The sequence below is a fragment of the Dendronephthya gigantea genome, unplaced genomic scaffold (genome assembly GCF_004324835.1).
Source record: "Dendronephthya gigantea isolate DGI-Jeju-01 unplaced genomic scaffold, DenGig_1.0 000154F, whole genome shotgun sequence".
NCBI lineage: Eukaryota > Metazoa > Cnidaria > Anthozoa > Malacalcyonacea > Nephtheidae > Dendronephthya > Dendronephthya gigantea.
The window spans coordinates 1-17,336 of record NW_021163164.1 but is presented as its reverse complement, the minus strand read 5'-3'; the positions used below and the strand labels follow the sequence as shown (position 1 = coordinate 17,336).

At 37.1% G+C, this 17,336-nt stretch overlaps 1 protein-coding gene across 1 annotated transcript; it reads left to right on the top strand.

Moving 5' to 3' along the window:
- The first annotated feature begins 14,343 nt into the window (after nt 1-14,343).
- Nucleotides 14,344-17,316, top strand: LOC114537227. The gene has a single exon (XM_028558364.1). The coding sequence runs from the start codon at nt 14,422-14,424 to the stop codon at nt 16,495-16,497; it is 2,076 nt and encodes a 691-aa protein (XP_028414165.1). The 5' UTR covers nt 14,344-14,421; the 3' UTR covers nt 16,498-17,316.
- Nucleotides 17,317-17,336: the final 20 nt, after the last annotated feature.

Below are 17,336 nucleotides of genomic sequence, written 5' to 3'. Positions count from 1 at the left end.
GAGGCCGCATATATACCGCTTCTTTTCGGGGGCGGGATACTTGTATTATTGATGTTTTAAGGCTAGTTTCCACTCAGGAAAGATCTTCTTTGGATCGGAACGGACAGGAAAATAATTTTTTTGTCGGTGTGTTTTTAGGCGGCGTTTACACAAAGGAAACTTTTTTGTCCTGTCCGACTCCAAAGGAAAATTTTCCTGAGTGGAAACTAGCCTTTACCCGGCGCGTTGTGTTTCGTAATGTAAGGAACAAAATAGGACGAGGCGGCTTGGACTGCGTTTGTTACCAAGCCTTTCTAAGGCGTCTTCTCTAGCCGCGTCGTGACTCGTAAACTCTCTAATATAGCTGAGCTAAAAATCACGCGTGTCTATTAGCTGAGCTAAAGACCTCATGTGGCTATTAGCTATGCTGCATGTTAGCTCAGCAAGTTACTCTTGTGTGCGGCAAGTTTTTCGTGAGGAATTCTCTAATGTCATTTCAGCAACGCGTTAGCTACTTGCTAACCATTATATTGCATTATATTGCATTATTCGGGAACCTGCTAATGGTAAGACAAAAATATGAAAAAAATTGTCTTTTATTGAGTTAAGCTCCTTGTTTTCGTAATGCATTTCAGTAAATTCACATGCATGTCTTTCCCCAGTAACGCAAAAGTAAATAATCATGTTATATGGACCGTAAAATTATGCAGAACTTTATAGTCAAACCGGATGTTCTCTTACGAACAACACTGCAATATTGTGACGCAATGTTGCAATTTTGATTGGCAAGTCAATCAAAACAATTAGGAACCGTCGCACACTATTTCCGGCGGCGTTTTTTTGTTAGTCACAAGTTCAAATTTAGATTGTTATTTGCTAAAAAGCCACGAAACGTGCTAACGGAATTGAAGTTAAAATTCTAATTTTAGAGGTATGTAACTTTATTTTAAGAAACAATCGTGCTAGAACCAAACCTAGATTAATTACTATACTGAACTGGGATCGATTTACAGCAAAATTTATGCCATCAAAATTTAAACGTTTCGGTTCCCATTAGGTAATTACCTCAGTCTTAATTGGCAATCATTTTTGATCTATCACGTTGTTGACACACTGTAAAAATTACAAGTCGCCTGTGGAAGCACTCATGCGTCAAGAAGACGTTTTTATTGACATACGTAAATTATGGGTTTATTTTTCACACAATTTCGGAGTGCGTGTGTAGGTACGGAAAACTGGGATGTTCAAACTTCAGGGCGAGTGATTAGTTCTATATATTTAATCGTTCTGTAAATCGTTTGATTTTTATCCCCAAATGGAAGTGATTAAGACTGTTCATAAAACAAATATGAAAATCAGTCGTGATTGCAATAATAACGACGGAAGTGTTTACAATTTTTATATTGCATTTTAATTATTATAATTCTCTTTCGAGATTCGTTAATTTTACAACTCACTACTATCAATTTTTACCGATCTAATTATGGTATAAAAAGAAAAACCGAATCACAAATCTTCTCTGAGTCAAGCAATTGTGGGAAGTCACATGTTGTATTAGGCATTTTGTTGAAATCACCGACAATAGTATGACGGTATATCGTGACATTTTTTCATTTGACAAAAAACATGGGAGAAGAAGAGAAATAATTAATGACCAGCTTTCTCTGTTTCAAGGCAAAGATTTAAATTTTTCATGACTATCAACCGGGTCATTTATAGCGTCATATATATTACTGACAACTCCGCCTCCGCGCGTTAGTTTCATGTGTTTCTCTGATTAGATTTTTAAGTCTATCTGTAATAATCAAAAAGGTTCTCATTCGCTGTAAAGATTAAAGATAAAGAGTGCCAGCATGCTGCAGTTTGTCAATCTTATAACATGAATAGAAACGTCTATCAGTGCAGCGAAAGAAAGCGTTGTAGAAATAATTTTGGGCACATTGCACATATTTTTGCCAGCAACACGAGCTTAGGATAAACTAAATCTGCGAGGCGGAGGAAAAGAGATGCAAAATTTTAGATTCAATTTGATAAAGAATGCCAAAGCGTCAGGTCAAAAAAATTTAAATTTTATTCCTATTGCTGATATAGAGGCTGCAGAAGCACGTCGTAGATTTGGTGCGGCTTGATATGCCCACTGATATGCTGAATTTCCTGATTCTATTCTATTTGGCTTACTTCAAAGTTGTAAAAAGCTGTATGACGCTCCTCGTGGAAACCAGCGCTTTACTGACAAAGGCCAATGTACTTAAATAAAGTTTTTACTAAGTATTGAAATTTTTCGCGATTCCTTCGATCTCCTGCCAGGATATCATTTCTAAATCTTCAACTTGGTCGTTTCCTTCAACACGTTTGCTTCAACTCTTTGGATAATATTTTTCCCGGTATTCATGCGATGTTGCAAATGTTTTTACGGCGACGTCTTCTTGTGCTAACTGAAGCAGTTTGTTGACTATTCTTTTTACGCTCAATAGCCAGGTTATTCTAAAAATTAAAAACATCAGAATGATTCAGCCCTGATTATTCTAAACTTTCAAACAGTTTGGGACTTTCTTCCATTATGTTAATTTTACGGCATTATGCTAATTTTACCCATGCACAAAATAGCTCGATTAGTTGTTGTTTTTAATGATTTTAAGCATGATATAAACGAGGTATTGGTGCATTAATTTTAACCCTATCGTCGTAGCACCATTCTATCGTGCCAAAAAATGTCATACCCATGCAAAATTGACTGAGTTGACACCAATTCTGTCAGTTAGCTATGTTTCACAAATGCAAAATATATAGAAGACAATTTTTTATACGAGTATTTTAAGTTATTTGACCTAGCTGTTCATAGATTAGCTTTAATTTCGGATTTATTTTTCATATTTCTTTTCGGATTTTTTGTTGACATTTTGGGAGAAGCTTGGAGAATAATTACTCAATAAATGGTACATGTTAATATTTTCGTTTTGCCCGACGGATTTTTTGTTCGTATATATACTGTACGTTTGCAGAAGAAATGATCCCCCTAGTTTCCTGCAGCTTTTCTACATGTTAGCATATGAAGTACAGAAAAAATAAAATTTTGCAATTTTTGCGACTGAATCGTGAAATTAAACCTCATTCAATAATTGTTTCATCATTTATTTTCTAAATACATAATATCAATCCTATCTACAAATTATAGTTTGTGTGGAATTCTTGAATCCAGAAAAAGCCGGGTTTTGAAATATAAAAAAATGGCGTGTTTTGCCACAGTTTATAAAACCTTATATTTTACAACATATTTCAATGAATTAACCCTACGACACAGCTTAGATTTTGCAAATGTTTGACGTCGAAGATCGATTTGATTTTAAAATACAATAATTTTTATTGAATCAGTTTTGATTTGCGTGATAGAGAGATTTTTAACATGGGCGTCACGCCTTCATTATTAAATTCCAAACTCTCTCGGCAAAAGTCCCTGACTAAGCTAGAATCCAAGAACGTCAGTTGACGGGATTTCACGTTCACGATTTCAAAGCAAACGCTGACCAACATCTGCCTTAATAATTCTTAATAAAAATTATGGCGTTCAGCCACATCCAATAATTATTTATTGCTCGCCACAAATACGTCAATTTTTACTATAGTGGAATTTAAATCAAGCAGATTACGCACCTGTTCCAGGTTGTTGTAGGAAGTGGCCACGTCAGTATGATTCGGTTCGAATTTCTCTAATTGAATTTTCAGAACCCGTTGATAATAATCATTAGCAAGATCAAAATCACCTTTACTTTTACACACATCACCCAGCTTTCTGTATGAGGTAGCAACATTAGTATGTTTCGGTCCTAGTCGATCCAATTGAATTTCCAACGCACGTTGATAATAATCGTAAGCACGATCAAGATCACCTTTACTTTTAAACACATCACCCAGGTTGCAGTATGAGATAGCAACATGAATATGCCTCAATCCTAGTCGATCCAATTCAATTTCCAACGCACGTTGATAATAATCAATAGCAAGATCAAGATCACCTTTAGTTTTACACACATCACCCAGGTTGCTGTATGAGATAGCAACATCAGTATAGTTCGGTTCTAGTCGATCCAATTCAATTTCCAACGCACGTTGATAATAATCATTAGCAAGATCAAGATCACCTTTACTTTTACACACATCACCAAGGTTGCTGTATGAGATAGCAACATCAGTATGGTTCGGTCCTAGTCGATCCAATTCAATTTTCAACGCACGTTGATAATAATCATTAGCGATCAAGATCACCTTTACTTTTACACACTCACCCAGGTTGCTGTATGAGATAGCAACATTAGTATGGTTCGGTCCTAGTCGATCCAATTCAATTTTCAACGCACGTTGATAATAATCATTAGCTTGATCAAGATCACCTTTACTTTTACACACGTCACCCAGGTTGCTGTATGAGGTAGCAACATTAGTATGGTTCGGTCCTAGTCGATCCAATTCAATTTTCAACGCACGTTGATAATAATCATTAGCGATCAAGATCACCTTTACTTTTACACACTCACCCAGGTTGCTGTATGAGGTAGCAACATTAGTATGGTTCGGTCCTAGTCGATCCAATTTAATTTCCAACGCACGTTGATAATAATCATTAGCAAGATCAAGATCACCTTTACTTTCACACACACTACCCAGGTTGCTGTATGAGATAGCAACATTAGTATGTCTCAGTCCTAGTCGATCCAATTTAATTTCCAACGCACGTTGATAATAAACATTAGCACGATCAAGATCACCTTTACTTTGACACACATCACCCAGGTTGCTGTATGAGATAGCAACATTAGTATGCTTCGGTCCTAGTCGATCCAATTCAATTTCCAACGCACGTTGATAATAATCATTAGCAAGATCAAGGTCACCTTTAGTTTGACACACATCACCCAGGTTGCTGTATGAAATAGCAACATTAGTATGCTTCGGTCCTAGTCGATCCAATTCAATTTCCAACGCAGTTTGATAATAATAATTAGCAAGATCAAGTTCACCTTTACCTTCACACACACTGCCCAGGTTGTTGTATGAGATAGCAACATTAGTATGTTTCTGTCCTAGTCGATCCAATTCAATTTCCAACGCACGTTGATAATAAACATTAGCACGATCAAGATCACCTTTACTTTTACACACACTACCCAGGTTGCTGTATGAGGTAGCAACATTAGTATGGTTCGGTCCTAGTCGATTTAATTCAATTTCCAACGCACGTTGATAATAATCATAAGCACGATCAAGATCACCTTTACTTTTACACACATCACCCAGGTTGCTGTATGAGATAGCAACATCAGTATGGTTCGGTCCTAGTCGATCCAATTCAATTTTTAACGCACGTTGATAATAATCATTAGCAAGATCAAAATCACCTTTATTTTTACACACATCACCCAGGTTGCTGTATGAGATAGCGACATTAGTATGCTTCGGTTCTAATCGTTCCAACTGAATTTGTAACGCACGTTGATAGTAATCATTAGCAAGATCAAGATCACCTTTACTTTTACACACATCACCCAGGTTGCTGTATGAGATAGCAACATGAGTGTGTTTCGGTCCTAGTCTATCCAATTCAATTTCCAAGGCACGCTGATAATAATGATTTGCAAGACCAAGATCACCTTTTTTTTTACACAGATCACCCAGGTTGCTTTTTGAGATAGCAACATCAGTATGGTTCGGGCCTCGTCGATCCAATTCAATTTCCAACGCACGTTGATAATAATCGTTAGCAAGTTCAAGTTCACCTTTACTTTTACACACACTACCCAGGTTGCTGTAAGAGATAGCAACATTAGTATGGTTCGGTCCTAGTCGATCCAATTGAATTTCCAACGCTCGTTGATAATAATCATTAGCACCATCAAGATCACCTTTACTTTCACACACATTGCCCAGGTTGCTGTATGTGATGGCAACATTAGTATGGTTCGGTCCTAGTTGATGCAATTGAATTTCCAACGCACGTTGATAATAATCTGCAGCGCATTCCAGATTACATCCTGTTATACATGCCCAACCCAAGTTGGCGTATGAAGTAGCTACGTCCGTGTGGTTATGTCCAAAATGTTCTACCCGTATTTTCAGTGCGAGCAGATGGAAGTCAGTGGAAAATTTATAGTCAGAACTGTAGAAGTTCAGGGTTTTCCCAAAAAAATCGTATATTCTGCAAATTTCAGTTTTTTCAAAATCGAAACTCATGACGTATAATGCTTGATCAGGTAAAGTGCTGTTATTATTCATTTCCTTCTTAAATGCTTTCAAATGCGGAATTAATTTGCTTTTATCTTCTCTATCACTGAAGTAACTCATTGTTTTTACAGCGTCGGAAATAACTTTACTAATGTTTTGTGTGTTTTTTCTGTCCTTATTTTGAATACCAGTCTCGGAAATATTAGCTGCTTTAGTTTTGTCGAAAAGTGTTTTGACAGCTTCATGAACAACACGATGAAGGCGGATATCACCATCCTTACAAACTTGAACAAACAAAGAGCAGTGTTTTAATGTCAGAATAATATCCTCGGCCTCTAAATCTTCTTGCTGCTGAACATATTTTACAACAAGATCAAGTGGTAGTGGTTCAAACGATATCAAAGAGAAAAGGTTGAAAGCGTGTTCAAGGATTGTGTTATTTTCTGCACATTTTTCAACAGCTAACAGCACTGCTGTGCTCATGGTGGACGAATATGCTGCTGAATTTATCTGCTGAAGACGTTGTTCCGTTAACCCCCTTTTACCTTTTTCGAGCTTTCGTAAATAATTTCGCCAAGAAAAATCTGGGCAACTATTGCTTACTTCTCTCATATACACGGCTGCCGCGGCCATTGCCAGTGGTTGACGATCTAACTTCTCCGCCACCTCATTTAGTATTGGGTCATCGAGTTCGGTACACGATAAGAGGAGAAGCAGCTGGCGACACTCTTGGCCATTCATCCCATGCATAAGTGAGATATGTTTTGTTGAGATGCTGTCTTGTGGAACTGCCTTTGTGTTTTGTGTTGTTAATATAACTTGGCCGTTCTTCCAAACTTCGTCTCCTTTCAGAGGCAGTAGTGGGGATATGAGTTCTAGATTTTCCACATTGTCTACGATGATCCACCACTTTTTCCAATTTTTAATTCTGCAAGATATTTGCGATCTTAAATCCTTGATTTTCTCTTCTTTGGCTTTAGATGAACTTGAAACACTTTGCAAAGCGCTCTCGTTACAATTCAGCCGGCGACAAAAATCTTCATATGAAGAAAAAAGAGAATCTAAATCTTTTCCGTTCAATGTCATTACAAACATTGCTTCGTGCTTCACATGAACATCTTTGCAAATATCTTCACAAACTTGTCTCGCGAGCTGAGATTTTCCACTGCCTGGATTCCCAGAGATGTAAAAATATGTTAGTTTGCCATCGTTATCACTGCGCAACTTTTTAAGGTCCTCTTTTATCTCATGTATCTTGTCAGAACGGTAAACGACTTCATGGGCTGGTTCAGGGGGAAGAATTATAAATGATGCGAACAGGTTTTTTATTCGCACGACCTCGTTGATTGACAGTCCCAATGCACCCAATGCATTCTCAACTTTTGTTGTCATGGTTTGAAAGTCTTTATTAGATAGCGTTTTGTCAGGTATATTATGAGTTATTTCATTTCGCTGTTTTCGAAGAATATCGATTTCAGTCTTTTCTTTTGTACTAAGACTACCACCGATTGAGTTGGAATAAAGAATTGCATCAAAAAGTACGGTACAATCCCACTCATTTGTATTTCCATTTTGAAATTTAGACTGAAGCATGGTCTTATTTGGTCTTGTTCGTTTTTTCTCCAGATTAAACAACTGACTACCACTTACGTTTGTGTCATCCCACCCTCCGAGAGAAGCCTGGTAACGTTTGTTCCATTCCTGAATAAAGAAATCCCTCAATTCCTTCCTTACAGCACCAGTGACAATGTATTCCGCTCGAATGTAGTTTTGGCTTTCCTCGCTTTCCCATGGCAATCCGGACATTCTGGTTCCTAGAAATTTATAACAATTTAATCTAAATATTATAAGAGCAAAATGGGACAGTCTTCATGGAAATCTTCTCTTAAAAAAACGAAGATTCTATCTAAATATCGAAGCCAAATTGATATATATCGAAGCCAAGTTCTAAAATGTATATTTGTATACCCAAATGAAAGGTTGATAGGGCTGTAAGGCATTTGTGTAGAAGAAGTAGGGGTTTTTGCAGTCAAATTTCTTTATTTTCAATTTGTACCATCTTTTTTTGCGAATATAAAGTGTTGAGGTGCGAAATAACGTGACTACGGAAAATAACCTCTTTAGCGTTGATGGTCTGCATTGTGTGTTATTTCTCATTGTACTAACACAATTTTAATAAACAGTAAAACTTTACGAGCTTGTTGCCAGGTATAGAAAGAGTGAATATCAGCTTACGCCATATGTTGCGTGGGTGGTTTATATTTGGATTTTTTACGTTGCTTCTCAGTGTTATCTTTCATTATTATACCATCGTCAGATTCACTATAATAGATTTTTATAGCTTTATGAAGTACTTACTGTTACTCAAGAACTTGAAGATATATTATTCACTTTTCAATCATGTTCTAAACGAAAAAGTCGAATTGAAAGATGTTTTTTATTTTGTATCGTGCTGATTATTGGCAGTTGATTAACCGCTGCTATGTGCGAAATTTTGTTCGTTTTGAAAAACGTTTGAAGCAAATTTGCACTTCTCACAACTTATTATTTACACAAGAACGATTTTGAATCATGACAAGATAATTAACTGGTCAAAAGTGAATGAAGTTGCTTTACTTTGATACAATTCAACACTTCTATAATAGAAGTCTGCTTTTATTTAACATGAAGCCATGTATGGTCACTGAAGCCATGCATCCCATGATATATACGGCGTTGTTTAAGCTTTTTGCGCGTCGTTTTGATATGAATGAAAACTATTTTCTCAACCTGATCGCACTTATTGAAAGAAAAATCGTTTTGACGATGTCAAACGATAGAAATCAAATCATCATAACCTGACTCGCATTGTTAGTTTTGTTGCAAAAAAGATGAAGATTGAACCTTAATGATATAAACAAACCGCGAACGTTCTGAAAACTTAACGGGAATAATATCCAACGTCCATGGGGCTAACTGGGAATTTGGAAGAAACTATCTTCAAAAAAAAAACTGTATGTCGATTTCTTTTTAATTGACTGTTCCTCGCTTGAATTTGAAGTGTGTATAATTCCACTCGAAATTAAGACTCTTTGAACCTCTGGAATTTACCTGCATCGAGTGAAGTTCCAAAAATCATATTTGATTTACCCTCACATATTAATAAAGTCTTTCTCAAAGCTAAGCGGGGAAATCTGCAGGAATTTTTGATTACACAGATGACTGCAAATTGCATGCCAAGTTTGGTCGTTTTAAAAGCGCCTTAAAGCGGTATATCAAACTTATTCAAATTCAATAAAAACACTTACACAATTCAAGAAACATATGACAACTCGGCTTCTAAAATGTGTATTTGTATATCCAGATGAAAGGTTGATAGGGCTGCAAGACATTTGCGTATAGGTGCCTGAATTATCCTAGAAGACACGGGGGTTTCCCCAGTCAAATTTCCTTATTTGCACGATCTTCTTTAACGAATATAAAGCGTTGCATGAGCTGCGAGATACCGCACACTAAATTGATAGTGTGCCTTGTGTGTTATTTCTCATTGCGCGAACACAATTTAAATAAACAGTAAAACTTTACGAGCTCATTGCCGGGTATAGAAAGAGTGAATTTCAGCTTACGCCATCTGTTGCGTGGGTGGTTTATATTTTGATATTACGTTGCTTCTGAGTGTTATAGTAGTGAACATGCACAATTCAACGAGAACGAACGACTATATAAAACAAAACACATTTGTACCAAACTGCTTGTACACTTTATAAATTCATAATTACAAAGATTTTAATTTTTGAATAGCTTTGTTTTCTTTGGGGATTTATCCTTATATACATTCATACGGTTTTAGTGTTTTTAAAACAACACAATTGTTTTCTGAGATGGATTACTTAGAAGCAACCTTGATTGCTTTGCACTTGATGACTTGTTGGCAGTTTTATTCAATTTACCTGCGATTAGAGCAAGTATTGAAATATCGGAAGAAAACTACATAATATTGATCGATGAGATAAACCCTTTGTTGCAATCATCCGCCTTGTTAATTGAGAGTTTCAACAAATTGGTAGCCCTTGCGGCCTTAAAATTATACTCCTTTCTTTGTTTCCTAACCTTACAACTTGACGAGGAGGCATTGTCCGTAGCAAAGTCAAAGCTGTTTCCAGAATATTTTAAAAGCATCTTATTACATAGCAAGCAAAGGGCTATATACACAACTCTCAATAGTGCATTGCTTAAAATTGTTTGGGTTTGAAGTTTTATTTCTTCCTTGTTGGTGAATTGTTTATACTAATCGGCTTGGAACGGAATAAAATTATCACATTCGTCTAAGTGCTTGTCGAAAATTCATATTTAAGGTCTCAACCAGTAGCCACGCGAGTTTAAACGATTACAGACAACTGAGTTGCTCGGTTAATGAGGCTACTCGTTCGTTCTCGTTGAATTGTGCATGTTCACTATTTGAACAAATCATGCGTCAATGTACTATAACATAAGTCTATCAAGTACTTACTGCTACTTCGGAACTTTAAGATATATTCTTCACTTTTAAATCATGTTCTAAAGAAAAAAGGTTAAATTGCAACATGTTATTTGTATCATGCTGATTATCGGTAGTCGACATAATGCACTGCTATGTGCAAAATTTTGGTTCGTTTGAAAAACTTACCGAGCGAATTTGTAGTTCCCTCTACTTAGTTCAACTGATGTTCATAATTGTTCGATTCTAAGTCATGGCAGATGTTTAACTGATCAAAAGTGAATGAAGTTGCCTTACTTTGATACAATTCAACAATCCTATGACAATTCCGCTTTTATGACGGCTAATTTGCATGGTCACTGAAGCCATGCTTTCCAGGAATAACGGAGTTTCGAAACAAACGTTTACACATTTCATTTGTGGTTCTGCCTCGCTGGGATAAAAAGGATTGAGAATGTCCTGGCAATCTGATAGCATTAGGAACTTCCCTTTCGGTTATAATATCATGCCTTGGTTTGAAAGACTGAATTTCAGCTTACGCCATCTATTGCGTGGGTGGTTGATATTTCGATTTCTTTGGCATTGCTTCTGAGTGTTATCTCTGAATATATCATCGTCAGATGTACTATAATAGATTTTTATAGCTTTATGAAGTACTTACAGTTACTTAGGAAGTTGAAGATATATCATTCACTTTTCAATCATGTTCTAAACGAAAAAGTTGAATTGATATTGTTATTTGTATCATGCTGACTATCGGCAGTTTATTAACCGCTACTATTTGCGAAATTTTGTTCGTTTTGAAAAACGTGTGCAGCAAATTTGCACGTCTCACCACTTATTATTAACACAAGAACAATTTTGAATCATAACAAGAGAATAGCCTTCTGAAGTGCTTAGGTCACATAGTTTTCTATCTATACAATTTTGTCCCACTTGTTTCCCAGATTGCATTGCGATTCATTGTTCGAGACCGACATGACGTAAGCACCTCAAAGGTCTATTAACTGATCAAAAGTGAATGAAGTTGCTTAACTTTAATACAATTAAACATTGCTATAACAAGTCTGCTTTTATTTAATTTGCATGGTCACTGAAGCCATGCATTCCACGAATAACGAGACTCAAAACAAACGATATACGGCGTCGTTTAAGCTTTTTGCGCGTCGGTTTGATATGATTAAAAACATTTAGAATATTTTCTCAATCTGACCGCACTTATTGAAAGAAAAATCGTTTAGACGATGTCAGACGACTAGAAATCAAATCATCATAACCTGACTCGCACTGTTAGTTTTGTTGCCAAAACTTGAAGATTGAATCTTAATGATATAAACAAACTGCGAACGTTTTGAAAATTTAACGGGAGTAATATCCCACGTCCATGGCGCTAAATGGGAACTTGGAAGAAACTATCAGTTCTTTAAATAAAAAAGTGTATGTCGATTTCTTTTTATATTGACTGTTCCTAGCTTGAATTTGAAGTGTGTATAATTGCACTCGAAATTAAAACTCTTTAAACCTCTAGAGTTTACCTGCATCGAGTGAAGTTCCAAAATTCATAATTGATTTACCCTCACATATTAATAAAGTCTTTCTCAAAGCTAAGCGGGAAAATCGGCAGGAATTTTTGATTACACAGATGACTGCAAATTGCATGTCAAGTTTGGTCGTTTTAAAAACGGTATATCAAACTTATTCGAATTCAATAAAAACACTTACACAATTCAAAAAACATCTGACAACTCGGCTTCTAAAATGTATATTTGTATATCCAGATGAAAGGTTGATAGGGCTGTAAGACATTTGCGTATAGGTGCGTGAATTATCCTAGAAGACACGGGGGTTTCCCCAGTCAAATTTCCTTATATTTGCACGATCTTCTTTAACGAATATAAAGCGTTGCATGAGCTGCGAGATACCGTGACTACGGAAAATTACCTCTTTAGCGTAAATTGATAGTGTGCCTTGTGTGTTATTTCTCGTTGTACGAACACAATTTAAATAAACAGTAAAACTTTACGAGCTCGTTGCCGGGTATAGAAAGAGTGAATTTCAGCTTACGCCATCTGTTGCGTGGGTAGTTTATATTTGGATATACGTTGCTTCTGAGTGTTATATTTGGACAAATCATGCGTCAATGTACTATAACATAAGTCTATGAAGTACTTACTGCTACTTCGGAACTTTAAGATATATTCTTCACTTTTAAATCATGTTCTAAAGAAAAAAGGTTAAATTGCAACATGTTATTTGTATCATGCTGATTATCGGCAGTCGACATAATGCACTGCTATGTGCAAAATTTTGGTTCTTTTGAAAAACTTACCGAGCGAATTTGTAGTTCCCTCTACTTAGTTCCACTGATGTTCATAATTGTTCAATTCTATGTCATGGCAGATGTTTAACTGATCAAAAGTGAATGAAGTTGCCTTACTTTGATACAATTCAACAATCCTATGACAATTCCGCTTTTATGACCGCTAATTTGCATGGTCTCTGAAGCCATGCATACCAGGAATAATGAGTTTCGAAACAAACGTTATAATTTAACACATTTCATTTGTGGCTCTGCCTTGCTGGGATAAAAAGGATTGAGAATGTCCTGGCAATATGATTGCACTTAGGGCCCTGTTACACTGTGCAATTTTTCTTCGCAATGCAATTTTACTTCTAAGAGATGGAAATTAGTGAAGAGTCTTGCAGAACAAAAGTGCTTGAAGTGTAATAAACACAAAAGTTTCGCTGTTCCCAAATATACATCTCTCAAAAGTAGAATTGCATTGCAAGTTGCAAGAAAAATTGCACCGTGTAACAGGGCCTTTACTGATGAGCAAAATTGTTTTGAGAATGTGGTACAACTAGAAAAAATTAAAAAAGACGTCGTTCCATTATACACAAATTTATTGAATACTGTTATAGCTCTCTGTTTCATAATATACATTTGAAACTGAAGTATAATTGTCTGTCCTCCCGCAATAACATATAATCAATAATCATTTTAAAAACCCATTGAACACGTATAGAGGAATATATGATATATTTTATCCTTATATCAGTTGAAAACACTGATTAATTGTTGATGTCCTAATTTTTTGCTTATTTAGACATTGCTCTAAACCCTCCTGAAGTGAATATCTATCAACATGTGTTTGTGAAACCAGGTACTAAAATTCCAAGCAATATTCACTATAGGTTTAATATTTACGTCTTTTATTCGCACAGATTTAATCTCAATCTTCTTCAAATGCCGGCGAGTGCCAAGCAACTATAAAGGTTGGGTGTTGTCGAGCATAAATATTATGTTTTTGAAATAAATATATCTTTAGAAATTCGATTTACGTAATGCAAATCAGCTCAACGTCTTCAGATACACGACATTGGATTGAACAACTCTTTACCACTGACATAAAGCCACATTAATTTTAGCACGCTTCTCTGCAGACATCTTGTTGACTTTGATTCTTGTGAGACTCGTCAGCATAATATACACATGGGCAATGCCATACCCCAGCCATCGCTGACGTATACACGACCGCTTATAATGTATTTCTTACAGAACCAATGTCTTGGTTCGCACTGTATTACGTAGTTGCGGTTATAATTGAATAGCTGGTAATAAACCAAACTATTGAGACGACTAATGGAGCTACACCATGGAGCTAAGGAGTTGCTATATTATAATGGCTGTATCTTATATAATTTTCCTGGAAGTACGAGAAAAAATTTCAAATTAAAGCAACTTAATTTGGCCTCACTCACGCCATATCATGGCGGTTGGTCATGGCATTTTCAGCTCTCGTAGACTTTGTCATGTTCTGTATTTTTATCTTATTCTTGGCAACCTATCAACTTACACATATTTCCGTAAGTCTTTATCATGTAATTCAACAGTTTTATTAACCACAATAGAAGCCAATATTGTGACAATCAAGTGTTATGGTAAACGGCGAAGATCAACGGTCAAAACGCGACCGTTAACGAACCAAACGATCATTATCAAAGGTACTCGTTTACTGCTACATGCGTTTTTTGCTACTTTACTGTTGCAATTATCTGGCGATGTTCACACTAATCCTGGTCCAATTACGGCGTCAAAACCTTACATCGAAAAGAAACGATGTTTGTTATTTAATGCACGCAGTCTGTGTAGCATTAACAAGCATGTGGACGGAACACTAGTAAGCAATTTATCTTCTTTCCAAAACATGGTGTACGCGGAAAACCTGGACATTGTGGCTGTTACCGAAACATGGCTTAAAGACAGTATTGCTGATAAAGAAATACTTCCGCACGGGTACGATATTCTGCGAAAAGATCGTGCGTCGTTTAAACGTGGCGGTGGGGTCTTACTAGCACTTCGCAGCGATATTACTTACAACAGAATAACATTAGGACAATGGTGCGAGAGATTGGAAATCATTGCGATTGAAATAGTGGAAAATGATTCAAGAAAGAGCCTTGTTTCAGTCTGCTATCGTCCACCTAACTGTGACGCTCACGAATGGCTTGACTTGTTTTCGTCGTTCTTACAAGTTACAGAGAACTATGACAGAGCATTTATTACTGGAGATTTTAACTTTCCAGATCTGACATGGGACTCTCATATCAAATCTAACAGTTATGGAAATGTCTCGGCTAATTCTAATGATTTTCGTGAACTTATGTGGGATCTTTATCTCCAACAAGTGAATTTGTTTCCAACAAGGATGAACAATCTCATTGATCTAATTTTTACCAAGTGTCCTGAAACTGTGTCTGACATATCAAAGGTCGCGGCGAGAGAATTGAATCTCTTTAGTGATCATGATTTGGTTTTCTTCGACATCTGTTTAAATCCAAGATCGTTATTTTGTGATAATCGAACTGTTTTTAATTATCGTTTGGCCAATTGGGACGGTTTGTTTCAAGAGCTTGCGCAACTCGGTTTTGCTGACGACAGTGGCGTAACCGTTGATACACAGTTTGCAGTCGACACTAGCACAACTGCCAATATGATTGACGTTGACGTCACTTGGCAACACTGGAGCGCACGATTTTTAGAAACAGTTTCCCGCCATATACCAACTAAAACAATCAGAAGGCGCAATACTCCACCGTGGTTTGACAGCGAGGTGAGACATCTATTGAAAAAGAAAGAAACGGCCAGAAGAAAAGCAAAATCAAGCGGGAGAACTTGTCATCTAGAGAAATACCGTGCACTCCGTCGTCTAGTTAAGCAATTAATCTCACGTAAGCGCAATGAATTTTTCCAGACTTTGCCCAATTTATTGAGATCCAACCCTAAACAATTTTGGTCAGTATTCAAAACAGTTTCCAATACATCCACTGCTCCAAATAAACTTGAGTGGACAAATGACAATGCTACAGCTACTGCTGAAAACCCCAAGGACATCGCTGATCTTCTGAATAACTACTTCTACTCTATGTTTAAACCACCATTGACTGACGAAGAATACGAACAACATCCTCATTCTCTTGATGATACATTATTATGCGAGCCGTTAGATAACATCCGTTTCACTCCGCAAGAAGTGCATAGAATACTAACTTCTCTTGACATCGAGAAAGCCACCGGTCCTGATAAAATCCCAGCGTTACTACTGTGTGCATGTGCGCCACATATCGCTCCTTCTTTGTGCCACTTGTTTAACAAATCCGTCTCTTTGGGAGAATTTCCAACTGCCTGGAAACTATCAAACATCGTGCCAATTCCCAAAGGAGGATCCAGAAAATCAGTCACCAACTATCGCCCCATATCCTTGTTGCCAATTGTTTCAAAAGTTCTCGAACGCTGTGTCCACAAGGATCGATCCTTGGACCACTGTTGTTCCTCATTTACGTGAATGACCTTCCCAACGTTGCCACGTCTTCATCTTCGGCAATGTTTGCGGATGACACAAAGTGTTTCCACACCATCGAACATCACAAGGACGTGCATGATCTCCAAACTGATCTCGACAACATTTGTGAATGGTGTGATGTTTGGAGAATGGATTTAAACGGGGGGAAATGCAGTCACCTTCGCATCACAAGGAACTTAAACCCGATTGATTCGTCCTACAGTCTAATGGGGACAGCAGTTAGGAACGTAACCACCCAGAAAGATCTCGGAATTCTCGTCCAGCACAGCCTCAAGTGGAATGATCATGTGTCTGTTGTGTCGAGCAAAGCCAACAAGATGTTAGGATTCGTGAAAAGGTCTTGCCATGGTATGCATGATGTACGCGTGCGTAAGGCACTCTACACCAGTCTTGTACGTAGCCATTTCGCCTACGCGTCTGAAGTTTGGGCTCCGCAAACAGTCACCCTAATACAACAACTTGAGAAAGTTCAGCGTCGAGCTACCAAATTCATATTATCACTGCCATTCCGGACCAATATTACGTACAAGGACAGGCTTTTGAAGATCGGTCTGCTGCCCCTAACCTACTGGCACGAGTATCTGGACATCATGTACCTATTCCAACATTCACAAGGTGACCCCAACATCTGCACTAAACAATCAGAACGCATCACAAGACGATCAGACACCACAGGTCGTTACACCACGTTTAATATACATAAAGCAAACACGACAACCTTTCAGAACAGTTTCTACTGCAGAACCCCAAGAATTTTCAATGAATTACCAGAACATCTCCGCGACTCCAAACTCTCAATCTCTAAATTCAAATCTGAACTG